A 25534-nucleotide genomic window follows, 5' to 3' on the forward strand; every position below is an offset into this window, starting at 1 on the left:
AACTTTGTTCGTGTTCCAGTGGAATTCCATGTGTCAATGACTGACTACTAAGTGAATCAGACAAAATGTTCCATAATGAGTTGTGAACAGTCTTAAAATATTGTTAAACACTAGTAACAAAAGTCTTAAATCAGGGCCATGAATATAAATTCACTCCCTTTCGTGTTTGTTTTATTTTTTATTATGTAATTAAAATATTATAAACAATAGTGAATACGAAGTTCGCATAGGAATGTAAATGTGCTTTATATTTGTTTGTCTTTTTGTTGTGTGGACAGATCTAGCCAAATATATATATTAGTTTCGCTTAGAATAAGATACAATGTCTACTGTTATTACGTTTGACAAATATATATGCTCCTGTTGAATGCAAGTTTTGCTCCTCAAGCCTTTGGAATCGAGTGCATATTAATCAAATATCGACCAGTTTTATTCCGATTCCTTTCGCTCGAAATGTGTGTCTGTATATAACTGGACTTAGGTACATTAGCTTAACATAGGTATACTACAATCTTTATATTTATTTTAGAAACAAGCGACATATACGAATAAAAATTTTAAAAAATAATGTCTTTTCTCTACCACTGAGTTTAGGACTCTGCTTGGTTGTCTGATAATCCAATAAGTTATCATAGGTCATTTAGTGTATAACTAACAAGAATGAACATGTTAAGCATTAAGAATACGATGAGTCTGTATTCTTTTTTCCCTTTAATCTTAAAAAAGTGCCTATGTCGAACGTTCGGCTTATGCAGGTACTTGTATGTACATATTGCAGACCAATGAGTACCATGTACTTGGAACGTCTAAGTACACATGCTATGTTCGGTTCTTGCATTGGTAATATTCATCGATGAATTTTCTTTCCATAAATCAGTTCTATCGTACACATTCAAAAATGAACATGACAGAACATTGTCCATGGAATTATAGTCATGAGAATATTGTGTCAAAATCAACTAGTAACAGGTAATAATTTGTCCTTGTCTAAATTTGAATAAACTTATAAAAATGAACATAGATTACCAACAATATCCATTTTTTTGAGAGGTCTGTCAACATTCGACAGGGTACATCATGTCAATTCAGTTGAAAATATCACAATAGGGATCTAATTGGTTAATTATAAAGACGAATATAAACAACAGTAGTAAACCGCTGTCAAAAGTCATAAATCGGTTGAGAGAAAACAAACCCGGGTTACAAACTTAAACCGAAGGAAACACATCAACTATATGAGGAAAACAACAAAACAACAGAAACACTGAAGTGCAACAAAAGGCAGACGAAAATGCAGCATACATAGAAAGGAACTATAAGATAACAACTGTAATATTCCTGACATGGTACAGGACATATAAAGAAAAAATGGTGGGTTGAACCTTGCAGATCAGACCATAATGTTGGTGTCTGAAAATAACATATACATCTCTCACTATTATAGATACAAACACTTTTGATAACCGTTAGATTAGATTAGTGTCAATTATAGTTGTTGTTATAAATTTTCCAACCGTAGAAGATTCATTGAAAAGATATATAAGGCCTATGGTTGTATCATAAATGTCAATTAAAAAATTACGGAGATATGGCATAACTGCCGTTAAGAAACTATCCAACAAGTACTTAATGATAAGGATGTATACAATATCAGGTCACCGAACGTCCTTCAACAATGAACACAACTAATATTTCATAATCACTGGTGGGTGTGAAAAAATAACACTGGAACAAATTCAGTTATAACTCTAAAGGTATTTTTTAGGTTACTCACAATTTCAATTTCTAAATATAATTTTTTTAAACTATTTGTCAACTGTTGATCAAATTTTGGAATAAAATCAACATCTGGAAGTCCAAATATTGAAAAATTATGCAAACTTAAAACTTAAAATAAGAGCATGTATTGTAAAACACAAGTGGAGCAGATACTACGCATAGTGCGGTGACTGAAGGCAGTTTATAAGCTTATCCTTGTTTTTGTTGTTTAATCTCTATTTGTCGTGTTGCTCAATCTATTATTGTAGTAGATACTAGCAATTTTATCTCATGAGATCTACTTCTACTCGAAATACCATATCCAACAGATATCAACGCGATGTAAACAATATTGAATAAAACACATACATTAGAGTAAGCTGTATAACACGCCAGGATGACACAGTTGGAAAAACAATTCAAAATAGAGAATCAATAGCTTTAGGTGAAATGCTTAAATTAATTTTCTCGAAAACAAATGCGACAAAAATCAACACAAGAGAACCACTCGATTAACGGTTCCTGACTTAGGACAGGTAAAGAATGTGGATGGGTTAAACATGCATGCTATGTCATTGTGCTGAATGGACTAAATTTTAATTCACATGGTTTCTTTATATATGTCTTTAATTTCCTCTTGTTTGTTTTAGGTATTGTTTTCCAAACTAAAATTTCAATGAACATGTTTTATAGAATTTTAGGACCATCCAAATGCTATCTCAATTCAAGAACTAATGGTGCATATACTAGTTTTCACAACTTTAATGAAGGTGACGAGATCAACATTGGAATTGTTTAACTGTAATTACCTACTCTTGTGGCAATGAATGACAGTCTGCCAAATAGACTGTGAAAAATGAATGTATAATTAATTTCACTATGGTATTTACACACTATTGACACCACTTGTATGATAAAAAAATGTCCTTGCAATATTATCTTGGTGGGCTATTTAACATAAATATAAAGATTTTCTCTGTCATTAAAAATTTACGAAAGGGACTAACGTAGGTGTTATGTCATTCCAATTTTGACATATGAACATACTTGACCTATAATATATTGCATATACTTATACTGTCCTTTATTACTCTTGATGAATATAAGTAATTTGCAATTGTCTTTGAAAAAGTTTATTCCAACCAATATTAACTATTTTAAAACATATTTTAATGAATTCCCAATGACAGAAAAATACCTTAAAAATGCAGAAAATTTTCCATTAATATTTCTGAATCTCTCAGTTTTTCAAGCGCAATTTGTTAAAAAAATCTAAATAGCTTGTAGTAATTCAAGTAGGCATATTTGAAAAGAACAAAAGTAACAAATAAACAATAGCATAAGCATGTCTTTGAAAAATGACTTTTATTCCATGTTCGTATTATTTTTGTAGGGTTTTCTATATGGTTTTGATTTTGAATAAAACAGCATATTCACATGTAGAAAAAAACATATAGCATGTACTGTTATGATCAAATGTTTGATGTACTAGAAGAAAAATGATATTCAACGCTCTAAACGTCACGTGCTTTTATATGTAACATTATGGTAAAATATTTGATTTAGATTTAGACGATAAATGTCATTGAATGATTTGTTGATTCTTAGAATATGGAACAAAACAATTGCGATCTTTTGTCTCAGTAAATATGTGTTTTAAATGACCAATGTCGATTAACCACATATTTACCACATCAAAAGACAGTACTTGTATGCAACTTGATACAATACAAATTACGAGATGTCTGTCCATTAATGTTTAACATCGAGCAAAACCTGTACCGTGATACTGTGACCTGATTTATACAACATCAATGAACGATATTTTAAAGAATAAAATTTAAGTTTCTTCCTAACGAACTTTGATAAATTAATGTGATCAAAAATATTTGCATCTATCCCATAAAAATTGATAAAAACATAAAGACTCATATCTTTTGGTTATATTACTGATTTCAATGTTGAATTCTGTACATGCATTTTCCATTTCCATCTCAGAAAGTATAATTGGTGCTTGGTTAAAAAAGTATGAACATTTCCTACTAAATTATTTAAAGTTAGTTTTATTGTAGACATGTTCTGAATATTATATTCAAATAATGATAACTAGTAAGATTGATTGAGACCAGACTCGGTGCATCAATAAAGAAAAACCCAAAAAACTAATAACAAATAGGTCAATGTCTCAACATTTGCTGGGTTGCAATATTTGTGACTAATCGAAATAAAATGTTTGCAATGTATGCATTTTACAATTGTGAAGGAAAAATGAGAGAAATTTCCCCATTCAAATTTATAAAAGCAGGGCGTTTTCATGAATATCAGGGAATGTATGTAATGTTTGTTTGATATTTGAGGGATCATCGCTGTAAATGTTATTGGAGTTGAATAATTAATACCTTTAAAAATTTTGCTTCAGTAAAAAGTTTAAAAAAGCTTCAAAGTCCGGATAAATGTGAACAAATTTTTCAAGTTCATATTCGATTCATGAGTTTGAATTTCCTTTTTTGTAACTTTTGCCTCTCTTCGCCAAACATTAATAATAGTAGATGTATGTATACAATCTTTATATGAAATCTTTAACTCTTAGCGTGTATGCAAACTGTAGGAGAGGTCAAAACGGCCAACTAACTCGTGATGCCGTCCATAAAAAAATGGCAAAAATAACTTCAACAACTAAAAAAGACAAATTAAAAAAAAAACAACACTGTAGCAGAAATTTCATTAATTTGGTAAAAAAATCAATTAGTTCTAATGTCTGAAAAATTTAGGTTAAAAATCCTCATACAATTATTTTATGTTATCAATGCACAACTTTAATACTATCTAATTTTCCAGTGAAGTTTCAGGGATAGGGATTGACAACTTTTGTAGGAATTGATTACATACATTGAGTACTCACGTTACCCTGTCCATTCCTCAGTGACAACGTTGTTCGCATTTTGTTCTGTTTTCTATTTTTACCACTTCTATAAAGGGATTAAGATATCAAAGGTAAAGCCAAACATATTAAGTCGAAAACATATTGCACAATGTCATGTAATGGTAAAAAATAAACCGACCAAGAGAAAAAAAAATGTCTTCAAAACACAACAGACTGCAGACAGAGCAGAATAAACACCTTATGAAACAGAGTAACATGTGGAACCCGAAGTGTCGATCCTCTTAGTACAAACCTGTCGATACATCTGATTCGGTGGGTCACATTTAAGGATAAGAGGACGGAATTGAGGTAAGGACAATTAGAACATATCCATTGTTATATGTGACACAGATATTCCATAATAATAACATTAGATGTATGTTTCATTATAATACTTTATTCTGAATGGCTAACTGTACATCACGTGTTAATCCTGAAGCAATTGCATTACTCAATAAAACTTTTCATGCATGATAACACGTGGTCCCACAATAAAGTGCACATGTAAATTAAATAAAAAAAAATATAAAATTCGTGTTTTCATGATCATAGCTAAAAATGTAATTATAAGTATTGAATGCTTCTTTTTGTAACTTCATAGGGTTGTAAAAGCGTTGACCATGCGCATATTTTTAGAATGAAGCGCATCCGTTCTTCATACAAAATGTACTTCGGTCAACGCTTCTACACCCCAATGAAGTTACAAAGGAAGCATTCAATTCTTAAATAAGCAAATAAGTGATGTCGTCCGTACACTTTTCAAAGGGACGATCCCCACTTCATCAATACAATATGAGAATTGAAAATTAAAAAAAAAGGACAAGAAATAAAACGAAAACATTAGGTCACCAATAAATTACAAAAGACCATCCAAACGCAAAAAGTAAATAAATTATACATGAATTAAACAATAAAATTACTACATCAAACAAACAAAATAGATGAGTTCATGTAAACACGGTTATGGTGTTTTAAAAATCCAAGGTCTATGTCGCTTGATTGGTATATATATTGTATATGTATTAACCTGAATGGTTATATGTATTTATACGTGATAAAAACCTATAACGTAATGATGTCATTTAAAATATAATGTCGAATATCCAGCCTTTGTTACATGCAAGAGAGTTTTAATATAGTACAAAAGACTCGTCATAAATTCTACAAAATGAAGAGAGAAGTATATAGGGCGTTTTAAATCTGTTTTATTTATGTACATGTAAGTTACTCTGTCAGTCAAGGCTGTGGTATGTCAGATGTATTATTAATGTCATTGATCACATCTTAACTCTTTCCGAAATTCAATTATGTATATTTTTTATCACTTATAATTTACATAACATTTGGATTGCGATTCAATAAACAAATAATACATAAAAAAAAGATTACGTGTAATTACTGACACAGTGACACTCGTGTACAATAGGGTTCTGTTCTTTTTAACTAACCACACACCATGTGCTACCAGCTACTCCTATAAATTATATTTAGTGTCAACGATTTGAAAACAATACAAATACATTTTGAATTACTTCTACCAAAAGCTCAAAGTATATAGATAAAAAATAAAAAGGAAGATCTAAATCTAATTAACATCTTATAATTTTTTACGAATTGTTTGATTGGTTGTTGCTATCTTGCTTTCTTAACAGACAATAAAAAATGTGTCATGTACATTCATTCGACAGAATTCTTTATCACAGGGTGGCTTAATGTAACGTATTTATTTGATAATACAACGTCTTGGTACATCTGTATTACGTTTTTTCTCTTCTCGGTAGTTAGTATTACTAGTAATACAGGATAATTGTTTTGTTTATCAAGAGGTAACGTTAACTGCCCTTCTGGTATCTTTCGTTCCTCTTTTCATGAATGAGGAATCTTGGTTCATCCATTGGTGGAGTTGTAAAATTTTGCATTTTCAAGTGCAACATAGATATACATTCAACAATGTTCAAAATGAATAAGGTGAACGATTGATATTCATTTTTTTAATATGCTCCATCCGTTTGTATGTGTGTGTTAATTTTAAAAACCGTTTCATAACCTACATTTCGGTGTTTAATTTTGTTTCTTCCAGAATCAATTAACAATATCTACATTCCACATGTGTTTGTATTTCTTTTTTCATGCTTTAACCTCACGAATTTGATCTGAAGATGGCGGAGTTCTAACGGGATATCACATGGTTTAGGACACGAGATGACAATAACTAAAATGATAGACATTTGAAAGCTTTTATAAGATAAATGTTTTAATTTTTGATAGAAACGTCATATGCACGTGTTTATAGAAAAACCTTTAAAGTTTAAAACTTATTCAACTTTTTTAAAGAAGTTTCATATGACTTTATATAGGAATGAGATGTGCTTGATAAACTACTAAGAAACTGTTGATATAATATGAAGCAAGACCTATATGTAATATGTGTGAATGAAAGGCAACAAACGTTTACCAATGTTCGAAACTTGTAAATCAGTTTTGAATATGCATAACCAAGATTAAAAAAAAAGTTAAAACTAAATTGAATTAACTCATAACAAAGTGAGACAGATGGCGTCCATATAGTTAATGAATGCTCCATTCATATAGCGAATTAAAACTCAGTTAGAATATTATAATAGGGGACAGGATATACTAGATAGGATTTAACGACTTTTCTAGTATATGTCCAATAAGATCACAGACCATAAAATATGTTTATCAGACAAATACACTTCAGGAAATCACGGTGCAGGAAATGCTTACCCTTCCGGAGCACATGATTTCACTCCCAGTTTTTAGTGGAGTTATATAAGTTGTTTCTTATTTGTTATTTATAACTGTTGATGTAAATGTCCTTTGGTTTTTTCAGTCTTTTTTTACTCCATGGTTTTGATTGTTATCGTCTTTTACAAAATTGCGGAAGCGCCCTATGCAATTGATATCTAAAAGTTTACATGAAATGAGTAGCGAGACGGATGCAACTTTGGACTGAGGACAAATCTTCCTTCCATAAAAGCTAAAAGAAAATAATTATCATTGTTATTATGCCGGGAATTGAGAAGAAATAGCTGTTACGATTGCGACACGAACTATCAGTTTTTTTTCTATTGAATTTCTAATGATCAATATTCTAAAAAATACTTTTCTAACTATCTTTTCGGTCTACCTTTGAAAATACAGTTGAACTTGTGGATATTTCTGAGTGAATCAAATAAATCAGAATATGCAAAATGATCATAATTTTTTACCAGCTTTCATGTGCATGATACAATTTGTCGAGTTATCACAGCAAACGAGTTGAAAAGATCTTTATTATCCGATTTATCGTAGTGTATTTGTCTGCTTTTCATGACAAAACAATACCATTATTCAATTGATTTGCAAACTGGAATAAGACTTAAGTTCGGTTTAAACTTATATCAACGTCGGGTTCAACATAATGACGTCTAGGATAAATATAGATTAAAATGATTAAGACTGGTGCGTTCAATAGGGCTACGTAGTGTTTGAATACTGAATGTATAGCTAACCTAGCTTTTATATAGATTAAGATAGTATAACACATCATATATAATCTAAATTTGTTAAAACGTATGACATATTATTATAAAGATATTTATCTATGTCATTGCATGCAAAGAAATTTATACAAAGACTGGCACAATGTTTAAGCAGAAATAGAAATATTTCCATTCAAGATGGCTTACAATCGACATATGTTTTGAATTTGCTTTGCTGAATATAGGTAGATATCATACTTGCAGAAAATATGTGGGTTCATGCTGCAAATTTGATTGGTTGCCTTGACAGAGTATCGCTTATATATTTATACCCTGTGAACAAAAACGAAGATCATAATAGTACATAATGTTGAAATCAGTTAGATATAAGACAAACTTGTAAATGCAGTTATCGCAATATGAGGGAAAGTAATCTCATACTCTGTACGCAGTACTTGTATTGTAATAAACCAATAACCAAAAAAAACAAAACAAACCATAACAATAAGAAGTAGACACGATTTCAAAGTGATATATGAATGGAAAAATTAATGAGTTGGTAAGCCACAAATCAATTAACAAAATTAAAACTATCCAGAAGACCTTAACGTTAAAGTATTTGAATTTTGGCTAAGACAAGCGGAAGAATCATGTCTGTTTTCGTCAAACTTGATAAATTTACAAAGAAGCATTGAAAAAAAATCAAGTCAAGGATGAAAAAAAACATTAAGGTTTAATTTGTTTCAGACAATGACGAAAATTAGACTTGACATATACTATTTCAATAATCTTCGATGCAATGTTCAAGATGCTACAAAAACATTATTATACATTGTAACAATTGTAGATAAAGAACATTTGTTGTGAAAAGGTGACAGCCAGACGTCTGTTTTTACTTAATAGTCCGAGTGCTGATAGCTATCATAATTATTTTACTATATTGTTGTCATGTATTATAAAACATTTGAGGCTACATGTTAAAAAAAAAACCAAATACATTTGAAAAAGACTTATTTACTGACTCGTCTTCAGGAATAAATTCTAATATATAAATGTACTTTTTATTATAGCAATAATACCGAACTTCAAGGTAAATTCATAACGAATTCAAATGGCAAAATCAAAATCTCAAACCTTGGAGGGGGAGGGGTCTCAAACACATCAAACGAATAGAAACAACTGCCGTATTATTGCCTTGTATTCATATTTGTTTTACATTCCTTAATATATCTTGTATCCAGATATCAATTCTGGTAATCCTTTAGTCTGTCAATACATATATTTTGGTAATGCACGAAAGCATGTTTTTCTCAATTGCGTAGGCCTTTACAATAAAACCATTTTGAAGTGAACTGAATGACATTTTTGTCTGGAAAAATTTATATGTTATTAGTTGAAATTGGTCATTGAACGAGCTTTCGACAATGGAAAATTAAAAACTTTTAACCTCATTCTTTATATTTCTTTATTAAGTTCTGACAATAACTGATTAGCAATATAAATGATCAAAATTAAAATCATTAAATTGTTAATTTGCAAAATTATATAATATACTTTAGATAACATACATGTCTATATTCCGTGTTTTGGTTACCAAATATGTAGTCATCGAAAGTTAAAGTCACATTAAAGTTTAGAAATTACATGAATATAGTGTGGAATATTTACAAATTGATAAAATAAATGAATTGGTTTTATGTAAAAAGTGTGTGAGTGATTGATACTGAATAGTAAATTAATTGCTAAACATGTCAGCTGTGTGAAATAATAAACAATAAATAAACTAAATTAGAAATATTAATAATAGCAGTAGACTTTTTTTTCATATTGCCGTCTTTTTGGAAAAGTCTAATAAACTATGAATAAACCTCTAAATTAAAAATTTTAATAACAGCAGTTTTTTTTATATTAACGTTTTTTACTGCTGAATATAGTATTTGGCTTTAGGTTTCCTAATTTGTGGCAAGACATTCTGGTACTTGTTAAAGAAAGAGGAAAAAAATGTCCATTTACAAATGGCAATATCAAAAGCTTAAACACAGCAAAGAATGGAAAACAACTGTCATATTCCTGACTGGGGATATCAATATAATCTTTATATTGTGTTATATCTGTACTAATGCTGATTTTGTGTCGGATGACTTAAAAGGGAAAGAAAGAAAATATCACTTTCTCAATTGTATGTTTCTCTAGTGCTTTTCTTTTTATCAGGAACGCCTACGACAATAAAAGTCAAAAGCCATAAATGCATAACTACCGACACACACGAAGAGCTGTATAACCAACGGGACCCACAAATGATATCTAAATCCGTCTACTTTTACTGAGGGAATTATAACTTTAGCTTCTTGCTTATTTTATGAGACTTAAATGTCGGTAAGCTGCTGTTATTTTAATTAACAAAATAATACACATTCTGATAAAATCACGTACGAGTTTAAAATTATTGATTTCGACATCGAGGAACCGTTTAAAAACCCAGACCTTATAACAAGGCAATCACAAGTAGGTGAAAATGTCTCTTCAATGTAAAACATGTACGTACTAGCATTAACTAGTATATTCATTAAAAAACAAGTCATTAAAGAGCGTTTTCTAGATAAAACGCGTGCCTGTCGTACAAATTATTAACCTGGTATCTTTGATGTTTTTTTGTGTACACTAGATGTCACAATATTATTGTTTTTAGGATAGACAAAAAGTCGTTAAGACTCGAGAATATCAATGAATCTACTGACCTACCTGATAAGTGCAAGCTTTCAAATTAAACATAAAAAACTGTACAAAGATCTGGACTAAAATCCTAATTTGAGTAGTGTAGCTTATTTTGTATCGAATGGACAAAATATAAATGCTACAATTCATAAAAGAAATTCGATTATTTAATAATTGATTACAGCGGCGTTAACATTGTCAGGGTCTGTCTTTGCAAATGGGATGTTAGAAGTTATAATTGCATTGACAGTCATTACCAACAAAAGAACATCAAAGTATAACAGGTTATAAAGCTAGTATGACATTTGATGTTCGTGGCAATGATATACAACATTCACGTTTCAAAAGAGGGACAGTCAAATAGTTATCAAAGGTACCAGGATTATAATTTAGTACGCCAGACGCGCGTTTCGTCTACATAAAGACTCATCAGTGACGCTCATATCAAAATATTTATAAAGCAAAACAAATAAAAGGAGAGCAAAGTACATTGAGGATCTAAAATTCCAAAAAGTTGTGCCAAATACGTCTAAGGTAATCTATCATAAATCAAAAATAAACTCACAACGCCATGGCTAAAAATGAAAAAGACAAACAGACAAACAATAGTACACATGACATAGTTCAGAATTCACTAGCCAAAATATACTGCTTACTAGTATTTAAAATTACGGATTCGAATATTTAATTATTTTTTCACCGCAATGCCTGACGTCTGTCAAATTTGTCTGTTATAAAACTGTACAAATCTGACGTCTTTCACTTTTCTATATATACCAGAATTTAGTTCCCCCAATAAAGTAATCACCTGGGAGAATATTCCATATTGTTTTAAATAAAAGCTGATAGAAGGGGCCAAGCGTTTTCGGGCAGCATAGAAGGAATAGTTGGTTACATATCGCGTAGCCGTTGTTAATTGACATACATATGTTATAACTTAAAGTTTGTATTTCGAGCTTCGAGACAAAGTTGTTGATCGGTTCGATTGTGTTGAGCATTTCATTATAAATCTTCTGATAATTCCGTTTCCATATTGAAGCCTTCATTGATGATTGTAGCTGGCTCCCTTGTTATTAGTTTCGTTAGTAAAATAACACGTACCATATTTTTTAAGCCAGATAGTTCACAGGAATCTGTTAATCCATGCTTTGAGAGTTTAGGCGTTAATATATGCTAAACGGAGAAGTGGCATTTATCTTAGATCAGATAACAATTAAGTTGCTATTTGTGGCTCCTCAAACTAAATTTGATATACATGGCTGGTAATTATATCGGTTTGATTGAATTGGGTGCCAGGGTCAGGTTTATGATACATTGCTCAGTTTTTAAGACCAGGTTCAACTCTCTCTCCCCCTGCCATTTTTTTTTTCCAAAATAAGGAATATGGCAGTTTTTATCAAAAACTCAGTTTTTATGTATGTTGGCGTTTGTTCTTAATGTAGTTTAGTGTTTCCCTCGGTTGTAACACGGATTTGTTTGCGCATAATCCACTTTTGACTATTGAACAGCGGTATACTTCTGTTGCCTTTATATAGTCGATAGGACTTCATTAAATTCCTAAAAATAAAAGGATCAACGTAGTACTGTCGGATGACATTGTTGGTTTGACTTTCTGACAAATAGCCTTTTCTGAACACAATACAGGACCTGTTAGAAAAATATCTGTCTTCCTAGAAAAACAAATAACCTTATCAATTTGCTACCTTGCTATAGCATTATGTATAATTAAGTCATGATAGATAATAAGAGAGCAACTTTTATAAATACAAGGATTTGACTTGGAAATTTAGTAAAACTTGTACCTGTAGAAACATTATAGTACGATCGAAATATACATCAGCCTAATTTATACAATGAAACACGCGTCGGCGTACTAAATTATATACCTAATATCTTTGACGAGTTTCAACATTGATACGGTCTTTTTCTATTGTTCTGTTCCTAAAACTTTTTAAAATATTTGAAATACTTTTTATCCCAGTCAATGATTACCACATATTTGACATTTCTTTTGAAAGTTTGCTGCTCAATGCTCTTCAACTTCGTTTCTCAACTGTTTTGATTCGAGCGCCACTTATGCGCTTTGTTCAACCTGGTGTACTACTTCATAAGCATGATACCTTTGATGGGTTTTTAGAAAGGAAAAATTTAAAGGTTGTCATATTCATGTCAGTGATAGTAACCAAATAATAAGGATAAAATTATGATTGTAATTGCATTATCATGTAAATTAATCAACAGTTTGACAAGAAGGTAATGTCTTAGATGCACTCAAATCATTTTTTATTCAGAAAAGAGACAAGTTTTGTATTAGTTAACGTTAACAACTTTTCAAGGTTAATTGTCAGTATAAAAGGGTTAGATATTTCCATAAACTTTAAATCGATCATTTTTTAAGCCACTGCCTGTCTATAATGATATATTTGATAACGATTTGTTCAACAGTCTCAAAAGTATGACATATCATGACAACCAAATAAACTAAATCTTTCTTTTGTCTTTTTATAATGTTATGTGATCGAAAGAATATATACAGTACACTATAGGAAAAAAACAAAAACGCAGACACAATCAAACAGATAGCCTCTTCATAACTTAAAATGTAGATCATTCGAAAAAAATATATCTTTTATCAAACCTGTCTGAAAGGTTATTTCTTTTAATTTTTAATAAATATCGTTAAAGACACAACAAAATAAACAACTCTATATTTGTTTTCTGGTGTTTGGAACGCAACCAAAACCCGTTTTAGATCTCTTCACGGAGTTAAATACCGACATGTATGATAACATGGCAAAATAAATGAGGCCGTATATTTTTTTTCCCCCTACATTTTACCATGCTGGAGCTTTTTATAGACAAAACTGCATTACATGGTTTGATATTTGTTGTAGGCCACATTGCACCATGCCTTATATAGCTGTTTAAGTCATGGTTCTTCTAGTATGGATAGATTGTCTCATTTGCAACTCTCTCCTTAGGCTATGGTTACATGATCTAGCTATTCAAACGCACATGTTCAGTAAACGTACTGCACCATATATGCGCTTTTCGACAATTAATATCTCTGTTGATCGAGATAAAAAAAAATGGAGATAAAAACTCTATATTTTCAAATATGCCGAAATATTATAAATATATCTTTTCTATGAAAATCATATAACTTGAAACTACAAAAATAGCGATTTTTTTTTTATATAAAATTTCAAATGTTTTGAAAACCATGAAATTAATCCGGACAAACTTCTACGTCATTTGGTTTCTGTGAGAAGGTTGTCGCATTGGAATTCGTATCACATCGTGTAATTTAAAAAATAAAGTTCAGTTTAATATCAATACTTGAACGATTTACAAGTTAATTATAAAAAAAAACTCAGCAAAAAAAGCCAACCTCAAAACAACAACAACAACAAACATCCACGTAAATATGGTAACCATGAGTAATGTCTACAGAAAAAAAATATATCATAAAATCATTTAAAAAACTTAAAGCACAAAATATTTTGATATTTAAGAATCTAACTGATTCATTGTAAAATGATTTTTTTTATATAGAAAGTACAAGGAAAGTATCATTTTTCTTTATGATTTGCATCTCGAGGAAATAGTTCGGCGTCAATAAAACCTCAAAAATAAATAAAAAAAATAATGATATCATCAAATACAATACATGTATTTATACTTTAAATACGTCACATCACATTTTACCAACAATTTTTACCACTACATCAATTATATGGTATACTGTTTTGTATGTTTTGTTAAAAACTCAAATATATTTGTCTACTTCTGGAATTAAATTATGCTTGACATGAATATTGACGATTTAAAAAAATCACTCTGACGGGAAATGAGTGTGCAGGAATGGCCTTTCAACAGACCAAAATCGGGTAAAGCAGAGATTTGTTGAAAGAGTTACTAGTATATGTTACTCTACAGTAAAAACACAACTTTCAGTATTAAATGTTCCATTGTCGACCGGACATATATATAAAAAGAAAATGTGATTTGATTGCCAATGAGACAAATGACATAGATATTATCAGCTGTTTATTATTCACCAATATGATCCGTACTTAATTTCTTTTCGTTGATACAAATGATGGGCAGAAAAAAAGTATATAGCAAACTCGAAACAAGATATTTTTTTTAGTATCCCTGGCAGTACTAGGGGACAGATGAAATACGAAAGAGGTAATCAACTTTTCACATTTCATGCACTAACGTTTTTGCAGACTTCAAGTGAAGGTCACGATGTCATAACCCTTGCATGAGCAATTTCTCTTTGTCCCGAATACTAGTATTATGAACGGAGTCTACCTTACGATTAACCGATCTTTAATATTCCGTTATAATTTCTTTTGTATTTTTGAAAAATCCTTTTATAGTATGTATCCCTTCGGCCGCTTAATTACACATGCGAAATGCTAGTACGCAAAAGGATAAATTGTTTTACTTTTCCATCAGTCGTTGTTTTACTTTTCCATCAGTCGTTGTATTCGGATTCCATCAGTCGTTGTATTCGGATTCCATCAGTCGTTGTATTCGGATTTCATCAGTCGTTGTATTCAGATTCCATCAGTCCTTGTATTCCGATTCCTTCAGTCGTTGTATTCAGATTCCATCAGCAGTTGTATTCAGATTCCACCAGCGGTTCTATTCGGATTCCCGTTGTTTGTTGATTCCATCAGTCGTTGTATTCAGATTCCATCAGCCGTTGTATTCAGATTCCACCAGCGGTTCTATTCGGACTCCACCAGCGATTCTATTTGGAGTCCATCAGTCCTTGTATTCGGATTCCATCAGTCGTTGTCGTCGGATTCCATCAACCGTTGTATTCGGATTCCATCAGCAGTTGTGTTCAGATTCAATCAGCCGTTGTTTTCGGATTCCATCAGCAGTTGCATTCAGATTCAATATTAGCCGTTGTATATTCATATTCAGTCAGCCGTTGTATTCGGATTCTATCAGTCGTTTTATTCGGATTCCATCAGTTGTTTTTTTTTTCGTTTTCCATCAATCGTTGTATGGATCTAGACTAAGTGTTAATCAATTATCTTATTTACAGGGATCACAACGGTACGATTGGAACTTCAAATACGATTCACCATACTTTAGAAGTCTGCTTCTTTTTTTCATATATATGATAACCCTTTAAAGAACTCTTTTAGGATAAGTAGCTATATATACAGGTGGCATAATGCAAGGGAATATTTCAAACCCTAACCAGCATCTAGTAGTGTTCTAAATTTTTAACCATTTATTCCTGTCAACCAACTATGCAGTAAAAATATTAATTTTCGTCCAAAAAATTAATGAAAAATTTGCCACTAGACGTTATGAAAAACAATGAATCAATCATAATTATCCATTCTAGATGAAACATTTTTTTTTTAAATTACCCTTCACGAAGAAGTTTGAAAGAAAATTTGTCAGTTGAAAACACAGAGGGTTCTAACGAACGGAAAATTCAAAACATAATATTAAGGTAAACTTTGAAGATCAGATATAAAGAAAAGAACCAAAAATATAGCTATATAGAGCAAGAAATTAAATCAGAGCTATGCACGAGGGAGAGGAATTAAAGAAAATTGTAATTTACATTTATATTGGTTACAGGGAGATAACTACAACTTAGAAAAAGAATAAACCAAACAATTGGTTGATATGCTTATTTCAGTAACCTCGAAAATGTTTTGAAAAATTTCAAACTTAAATAAAAGTTGGATTCTTGGTTACTTACATATGGTGAAAAAAAGCTCCCAAACATCGCTGATATTTCATTTTCTTGCAAGAAATAATTCGAGATCACTGCATTCTTTTTATAACTTTAATTTGACCATTGGTTGGAGATGGCCGTGTATGTATACTTGAGACCTTGAGCATATTCATTGAAACAATATACAATTATGGCCCGTTGAAGAGGTGAATATCCAAAATTGTCAACACGAGAAGGTTATTTCATTGAGGGCGCATTGGAAAGGCCTTTCGAACACTTCTTTGGACACAACAGTCAACACAAACACACCAGCTGAAAATACCTTTAACGGCTTTGTGTTCTAGAATTTCTCGAATGTACAACAAAGGTGGAATCTTTTTGTAAAATATTGATGGCCCTGAAAAGGACCGTTTATAAGAGACACGGCTGCTGGCACTCTTTTCATGACCACTGCCTTATTTCCATTTCTCTCGGTGGGCTTCCAGTGTAACGTAAACGCTGCCATTTTGTTTATTTACGTCTGTGACGTCATTTTCATGGGAGGTAACTCAAGTACAAATCAACAAACTGAAAAGGTTATTATACCTTTCATATATTTTAAACAATTCTATTGGGTGAAACGTTATCACGTGACATGGAATAATTCAGTTGTTTTTCATTCAATTGCAAGGAAGGACGAATAACCCTAAAAATTTGCACCAGCGGTGAATAACCCTATTATTCACCGGCGAATAACCTTTTCAGTTTGTTGATTTGTACTTGAGTTACCTCCCATGAAAATGACGTCACAGACGTAAATAAACAACATGGCAGCGTTCACGTTACACTGGAAGCCCACCGAGAGAAATGGAAATACGGCAGTGGTCATGAAAAGAGTGCCAGCAGCCGTGTCTCTTATAAACGGTCCTTTTCAGGGCCATCAATATTTTACAAAAAGATTCTACCTTTGTTGTACATTCGAGAAATTCTAGAACACAAAGCCGTTAAAGGTATTTTCAGCTGGTGTGTTTGTGTTGACTGTTGTGTAAAGTCCAAAGAAGTGTTCGAAAGGCCTTTCCAATGCGCCCTCAATGAAATAACCTTCTCGTGTTGACAATTTTGGATATTCACCTCTTCAACGGGCCATAATTGTATAATGTCAAGAGGGAAAAGGGAAATAATTAAGTCACCAGTACTAACCGTTCTGTTGTCTGAAACTGAGTCCCACACACAAACACACAAATCACATGGTTATACAGGTGTATAATTATGATTTACGTATTGTATTGTATGCAGTCTACTCCTAAAATACGGACAAAATGCCGAGTTCATTTTCGATCTATGAGTTTGACTGTCCCTCTGGTATCTTTCGCCCCTCTTTTATTTAGTACCATTTATTGTTCATTAAGAACTTTTTAAAATTCTAGTTAATATTTTATAATGTTATTAATCAAATGAAAGAGTTTGAGTTACTTTGATAGGCATGATTATGGTATTGGTATAGCTAAAGCCCCTTTAAGGCATATACCATTTAGCATTTTTTTTCTATTTTAAGGGAAGGATATAAACATATGATTATGTGGCAGTATGTGAAAAAAAAAAGATGGGACAACAATTAAATATAAGACCAGTCATTCGATTGAATTACTAATTAAAAAAAAATATTACGAGATCAACTTTGAAATGATAGTGCTATACTATTACGTCCTTATTGTTAAGAATTTTAAGGTTCTTTTTTCCGAGGGAGTTAAATTTGGAAGTAATTTTTGGGGAGATTTTAAGCCATTTGACACTTGTCGCAAGTTTCTGAACGGTAAAGGTGACGGAAGAGTACTTGATGCCAGAAAATGACTAAAAAGGACCAAAAGAAGCTTTGATTTGATATGATGCATTTCCATGATTTACACTCACACGGCTGGTAATCTACACACGCAGAACATTTGGTTCTGCAATGAAAACCGTGAGAGGATTTTCCGGTTGTGCTTGAGTAGAGCAATTGTCACCGCTTCGAAAGGTATATACATTTCTAAATCGCAATTTTCTTATTCGACTGATCAAAATATTGAAAATCGGAGAATGCTATGCTGTGGTGAATACTTTAACGAAGAGATACATGTATCATTTACTGTTGTACGTGGAGTTGAACTCCTAAAAAATCAGTTGCCGCACGAGAATTTGCCTAAAAAAGTGACATTTCGATTTTAAAATGGCTCTAATTACAGACCCACTAGTTCAAATTTACTTTTTATTCGGTCAATGGGTATGGATGTCGTTTTGGAAGGCGTGGACGCTGTCCAGTGTTGATCGACATCTTAATAAATCTAAAAACCTCATATTTGCATTATGACATGCGTGAGGGGATCGGTTTTGATTGAGGACATCGTGAATGCGTGAGGGGACGTGAAATCATAATATTGTATCCAAATTATGAGTATTTGAAAGTTGCCTAAATGTGGTCAGATTGTTTATGAAAAAACACATTTGTGTGCATTTACAAAATTAATGAGATAGAATTTTGAAATACATTGTGGGAAGATAGGTTTTAGGAACAATAAAAGGAAATATTTTGTCAACGATTTGTTTCTAGCTACAAATAAAAGTTGAAAAATTTCATATCAGCCCAGTATATATTTTTTACGAAAAGAGTTAACTCCCCTTGTATTGCGTATTTTTTTAAAAAATGGATCGCTAAAACACAAATTTTGATATTCAGTTGAATATTTTGATTTAAACAATACATCACAAAGTTTTCTGTATATGAATAAACAGTACCAATAAATTGCAAATATGTCTCCAATAAAGGCAACAGTAGTAAACCGTTGTCGAAATTCATAAATTGATTGAGAAAAAACAAATTCGGACTACAAACTAAAACTGAGGGAAACACATCAAATATAAGAGGAAAACTACGACACAACAACAACATAAATTTAAACTTTAACACACACAGAAACGAATTACAATTTAACAATGGCCATTTTCCGGACTTGGCACAGGACATTTTAAGAAAAAATGGTGGGATGAACCCGGCTTCTACGGCAATGGTAAATATATCAGTTAAAGACAACATTAAATGACAGGACTACAATACAAATAAATGATAGAACATATAGCACAGAGAAACACTCCAATTATAGCTATCAAAAGGTACCAGGTTTAAAAAACACTTATATGTCAGACGCGTCTTTCGTCAACACACGGCTTACCAGTGACGCTCAGATGAAAAAAGTTTGAAAGCCAAGACAAGTACGTTGAGGACCAAAAGTTCCAAAAAGTTGTGTCTAATACGGCTAGGGTTTCTGTCTGGAATAAGAACATCCTTGTTATTTCGAATAATTCATAATTTTGCAACCAGTGATGTTTTATATAATGACAATATAATAGATATACATGATAAAATCGAAGTGGTGACTAACTACACAATAAAAACGGATACCTAAAATTACCTAAACCAGCACATAAAAATTCACAGCCGAGTTAGCCAAAACCATAAACGCCAAAAGTGGCGTAATATGTGAATTTCTTAAACAATATCCCAAAAATAGGATAGACTGAATTCAGGATTAGATTTGCAATACTGATATAACATTTATCAATAACAATGAACATTACAATATTAATTAATATCAAATTGTGGTAGTAAACTATATCGATTATTTGCCCAAATCCACGAATTTGGACACATATTTGAAATTTATTGGTTAGACTTTTATTCATAAAAAGAAAACATGGTCATTTATTGTTATTTCAAAATTCTATCTCATAATTTTTATTTATGCACACAAATTTGTTTTTTCATAAACAATCTAACCATATTGAGGCAACTTTCAACGACTGATAGCTTGAATATAGAGATATGATTTCAAGTCCCCTCACGCATTCACGATGTCCTCAATCAGAACCGATTCCCTCACGCATGACAACTTGATAATATGAGGTTTTTAGATGTCGATACCAAGTACTCCTGTTTACGAATCTCCAATGGTTGAACAAAATAGACAATATCAGCAATTCCCTAACATACAGAATCCAAACTTCTTACAAGCCTCTCCAACATCATCAACCTTAGGCTTTTTTCCTGGTACCCCTCACAATACTTACATGCAGCCAATGATGCACTCGACTATGAATCCAACGTTTTTAGATAACGGAGGGAAACTTGATATGCTAACCCAAAAAGTAGACATGATATGTGAGAAAATATCAAATATTGACAAGCTAACCGAAAAACTAAATAAATTTGATAAAACGGTAAACAGTATGGTCAAAAGTGTCGAGAGTATCAATAAACGAGTCGACGAGGTTGAAAAAGGTTTGAACTTTATTAATACAGAATTTGAAAATAACAAAAAGGATGTCCGAGAAGTAAAAAAAAACCTGACTGAGATACGCTCTGAAAACGAAGAAGCAATCGAAACTATTGCTAAACTACAAAAAGATTTCGACGACCTCAACGAAAAACAACTAGATCAACAAACTAGGGCGATGCGGGAAAATTTGGTTTTTACAGGTATCCCAATGCACGACAAAAATGAACTGTCAGATGACACTGAAAAAATCATTCAAAATTTTATGACAACTGAATTGAAAATGTCAACCTTACCAGAGTTTCATAGGGCTCATCGTTTTGGAAAGGAGTACACCGAAAAACATTCTGACGGGTCAATTAAGTTTATTACTAAACCTATAGTGTGTAGATTTGTGAATTACAAACAGAGAGAACTAGTACGAAAAGCCGCTCGTGAACTTAAAGATACGAAATACGGCATAAACGAACAGTTCCCAAAGGAAATAAACGAGCGCAGGAAGGCTCTGTGGCCCCACTTTCAAGAGGCACGCCGACAAAAGAAAAAGGCCTTCTTTAAGAGAGACCGGCTATTCATTGACGGGAATGAGTTTTTACCGATAAACAACACACACCGTGTTATGGATACAGACGAAAGACAGACGCGTTCAAGCCATCCACAAAAAGACCAAGGTGCTCGACCAAAAGAATTCAACCAGCCGAAAAATTCACAACCCCGTAGAGGACCCCGAAAAGGCCCGCACTAGGTATACCGTGGAGGATTAAACAGTACCGTTAGAAATGACCAATGTAAACAAACTAGCGACCTTCACTCTTGTTCATTACCTGTAAATAAAGATATTGATGTTCACAATAAAACTATTGAAATCCTTTCATTAAATGTATGTGGTATTAAAACGAAACTTTTGTATCCGGAATTTAAGTCATTATTAGATAAACATGACATTGTATGTTTAACAGAAACGAAACTAGATGATGTAGACGAAATAGATTGTGATAATTTTATTTTTCATTATAAAAACAGAAAGAAGCTAGCAAATCACAAATCTGGTGGTATTGCTTTGGGTTTTAAGAAATATTTAGACAAGTATATTAAATATATTCAGTCAGATTGCCAATTTGTACTTTGGTTTAGTATAGACAAAAAAGTTTTAGATTTACCAAAAGATGCTATTTTTGGAATTATATATATCCCACCGATAAATACTTCATATACATCAGAAGATGCATTTACTGAAATTGAATTTGAATTACAAAATTTTTGTAGTAAAACAAACTATATTACTATGCTTGGTGATTTTAATAGTCGCACGGGAAATTTGTCTGATTTTTATAACATTGATAAAGATAGTTCTTTTGAAAATAATTTCACAGATTATAATGAATTAAGTGATGTTGATGTTTTAGATGAACTTGGTATACCAAGGCTTAGAAATAGTATAGATACTGTAGTAAATGGGTATGGAAGAAAATTTATTGATTTCTGTAAAAATAACAGAATGTTTATTCTTAACGGTAGACTGGAAGAAAACAAAACAGGTAGTCCAACTAGTAGAAATTCTAGCGTAATTGACTATGCGTTGAGTTCTACTCATTTTCTATACAACATTTGTAAACTTGAAGTGTTAAATTTTTGTAAACTATTTTCAGATGTACACTCTCCTTTGTCTCTTCAATTGTATACAAATAATGAAATAAATGACAAATTGTTAACAGAAATATTTTGTTGTGGTGACGAAAGAGTTAATAAATGGGAAAATGAAAAATGTAATGAGTATAAGAACAATATAGATAGAAATAAAGTTGATGATATATGTAATAGATTGTCTGCATATGTAAATGATGTAAATAATGTTACTAAATATGATATGAATAACATTGTTACTGATATTTGTGATACTTTAACCGAATCTGCCAAGGCAACATTCGGAACTACGACATTTAATAAAACTATGTTTAAGTGCTCAAAGAACCAGTTTAGTAAAGACTGGTACAATAAAGATTGTAAAAAAGCGCAACGAGAATTTAGAAAATCTAAGAGGTTATACAAACATTATGGGTCGAACATTTTTAAAGAACGACTTAGACAAAGTGAATTATATTATAAAAAAGTTATGGATGTTAATATTAAGAATCATAATACTGAAATGAGTAAAAAGATGAAGGAATTAAAAACAAAAAATCCAAAAGAATTTTGGAAATTGTTCAATAGAGGTAGAAAAAGAGAGAAAAGCAATATTTCACTGCAAAACCTATTTGATTTTTTCAAGGACTTAAACAAAAATAAGTTCGAAAATGAGTTTTTGATAGAAAACGATGTAAATTCTGATACAGTAAATGACAATTTGAATTGTCCAATAACCCGGGATGAAATTTTGAAAGCTGTAAAAAAAGCTAAAAATAATAAATCACCGGGTGAAGACCAAGTTATAAATGAATATATTGCTTCTTCTCTTGATTGTATGGTTGATATTTATGTACATTTATTTAATATTGTATTTGATACGGGAATCCTGCCTGAGGCTTGGCTTATTGGAAATGTTATACCTATTTTCAAAAACAAGGGGAGTAAATTAGACGCAAAAAATTATAGGCCGATTACACTTTTGTCATGTCTAGGGAAAGTTTTCACGTCAATTCTTAACGACAGACTTGGGGATTTTGTTGAAAATTATAACATCTTAAATGAAAACCAAGCAGGTTTCCGGCAAGGTTATTCCACAACGGATCATGTTTTTTCATTATATGCTTTATTTGAATTATTACGGGTGAAAAAGAAGAAATTATTTTGTGTATTTGTCGACTTCGAAAAAGCTTTTGATTTTATTCATCGAAACTCATTATTTTTCAAACTGATATTAAACCATGTGAACGGAAAATTTCTAAGAATTATTAAAAATATGTATGATGATGTCAAATCTAGAATTGTTCATAATTCAGAAGTTTCTGATGTCTTTGCTTGTGAAACAGGAGTTAGACAAGGGGAAAACCTTTCTCCTTTACTTTTCTCCTTGTATCTAAACGATTTACAAGAATTTTTAGAAAATTCTAATATTGAAGGAATTCAGTCTGTAACAAAAGATATTGAAAATGAACTTTTTGTATATTTTAAATTTTTTCTGTTATTGTATGCTGATGATACAATACTACTTGCTGAATCTAGCCATGATTTACAATGTATGTTGGACAAATTTTCAGAATATTGTAAACAATGGAAATTGAAAATAAATATAAATAAAACGAAAGTTATGATATTTTCAAAAGGTAGAATACCTAGAAATTTGTTATTTAATATAGATGGAAATGAAATTGAGATAGTCAGTAGCTATAAATATCTTGGTATTATTTTTTCTAGAAGTGGGTCATTTCTTTCCACCAGAAAATATCTACGTGACCAGGCGATTAAAGCAATGTATGCTGTAATAAAAAAATCCAGATTAAATAACTTGTCGATCGAGTGCCAACTCGATATGTTTGATAAGGCTATTGTTCCTATACTAACTTATGGGTGTGAGATATGGGGATTTGAAAATTTAGATATTCTTGAGAGAGTTCATTTGCGTTTTTGCAAACATATATTGAGGTTAAAAAATTCAACCCCCAATTTTATGGTCTATGGGGAATTGGGAAGATACCCGATTTCAGTTACCGTCAAGTCACGTATGATTAATTTCTGGTGTCGTTTACAAGAAGGGAAAGAGAGCAAACTATCATGTTTATTATATAAGCTGTTATATGTAAATCTCAATAACTATGGTTATGATAGTAAATGGATATTATATATAAAGAAAATTTTTGATGACTGTGGAATGTCAAATATATGGCAAAGTCACAACCTTTTTGAGAAACGTTGGGTTGTATTGAGTGTTCAGCAAAGATTAAGAGATCAGTTCATTCAAGAATGGTCAACAGAAATGAACAATTCGCCCAAGGGGCTGTGTTATAGATTGTACAAAAATGTTTTTAAATTTGAACACTATTTATCAGTACTACCATTTAATTTATTAATAACCTTATGTAAATTTAGATGTGGGAATAACCGTTTGCCCATTGAGACGGGAAGGTGGCGCAACATCCCAAGATATGAAAGATTGTGTCACCTTTGCGCCTCAGCTGACATTGGTGATGAATACCATTATATCATGTCATGTAATTATTTCAAAGATGAAAGATGCAAATACTTACCACAATATTGTAATAAAAATATAAATGTTATCAAATTCAAACAAGTATATTCAACCCAAAATATTGTTGAGCTTGAGAAACTTTGTAGATTTATTAAATCTATTTCTGTGAAAGTCTATCCTCCTGGTTAATACAACTATGTGTTTATTTATCATTTGTGTAAATATTTATCATATTAATTTGTATTTCACACATGCTATATCTTATATATGTAATATATATTATTGTAATATCTTCTCTGTAACTATGTATTTGGTTTATGAGAATAAAGATCATTCATTCAGATTTATTAAGATGTCTATCAACACCGGACAGCGTCCACGCCGCCAAAAACGACATGCATACCCATTGACTGAATAAAAAGTAAATTTGAACTTGTAGGTCTGTTAATAGAACCATTTCAAAATCTAAATGTCACTTTTTTAGGCAAATTCTCGTGCGGCAACTGATTTTGTAGGAGTTCA

The 25534-nt window shown here is 31.5% G+C and overlaps 1 protein-coding gene across 1 annotated transcript; it reads left to right on the top strand.

Annotated features, from left to right (window-relative positions):
* The first annotated feature begins 20524 nt into the window (after positions 1 to 20524).
* LOC139521273 (repetitive organellar protein-like) lies at positions 20525 to 25094 on the top strand. Its single transcript, XM_071314743.1, has 3 exons — positions 20525 to 21602; positions 21846 to 24062; positions 24913 to 25094. The coding sequence occupies exons 1-3, from the start codon at positions 20525 to 20527 to the stop codon at positions 25092 to 25094; spliced, it is 3477 nt and encodes a 1158-aa protein (XP_071170844.1).
* The last annotated feature ends 440 nt before the right edge of the window (positions 25095 to 25534 follow it).

The sequence above is a fragment of the Mytilus edulis genome, chromosome 4 (assembly GCF_963676685.1).
Source record: "Mytilus edulis chromosome 4, xbMytEdul2.2, whole genome shotgun sequence".
Classification (NCBI taxonomy): domain Eukaryota; kingdom Metazoa; phylum Mollusca; class Bivalvia; order Mytilida; family Mytilidae; genus Mytilus; species Mytilus edulis.

Excerpts from the sequence above, each read along its gene's own strand:
- LOC139521273 (XM_071314743.1), top strand. The coding sequence starts at position 20,525 with ATGTCGATACCAAGTACTCCTGTTTACGAATCTCCAATGGTTGAACAA. Across the intron at positions 21,603-21,845 it reads GCCGAAAAATTCACAACCCC|AAACGAAACTAGATGATGTA; the intron begins GTAGAGGACCCC and ends TATGTTTAACAG. Across the intron at positions 24,063-24,912 it reads ATCTAGCCATGATTTACAAT|ATGTGGGAATAACCGTTTGC; the intron begins GTATGTTGGACA and ends ATGTAAATTTAG.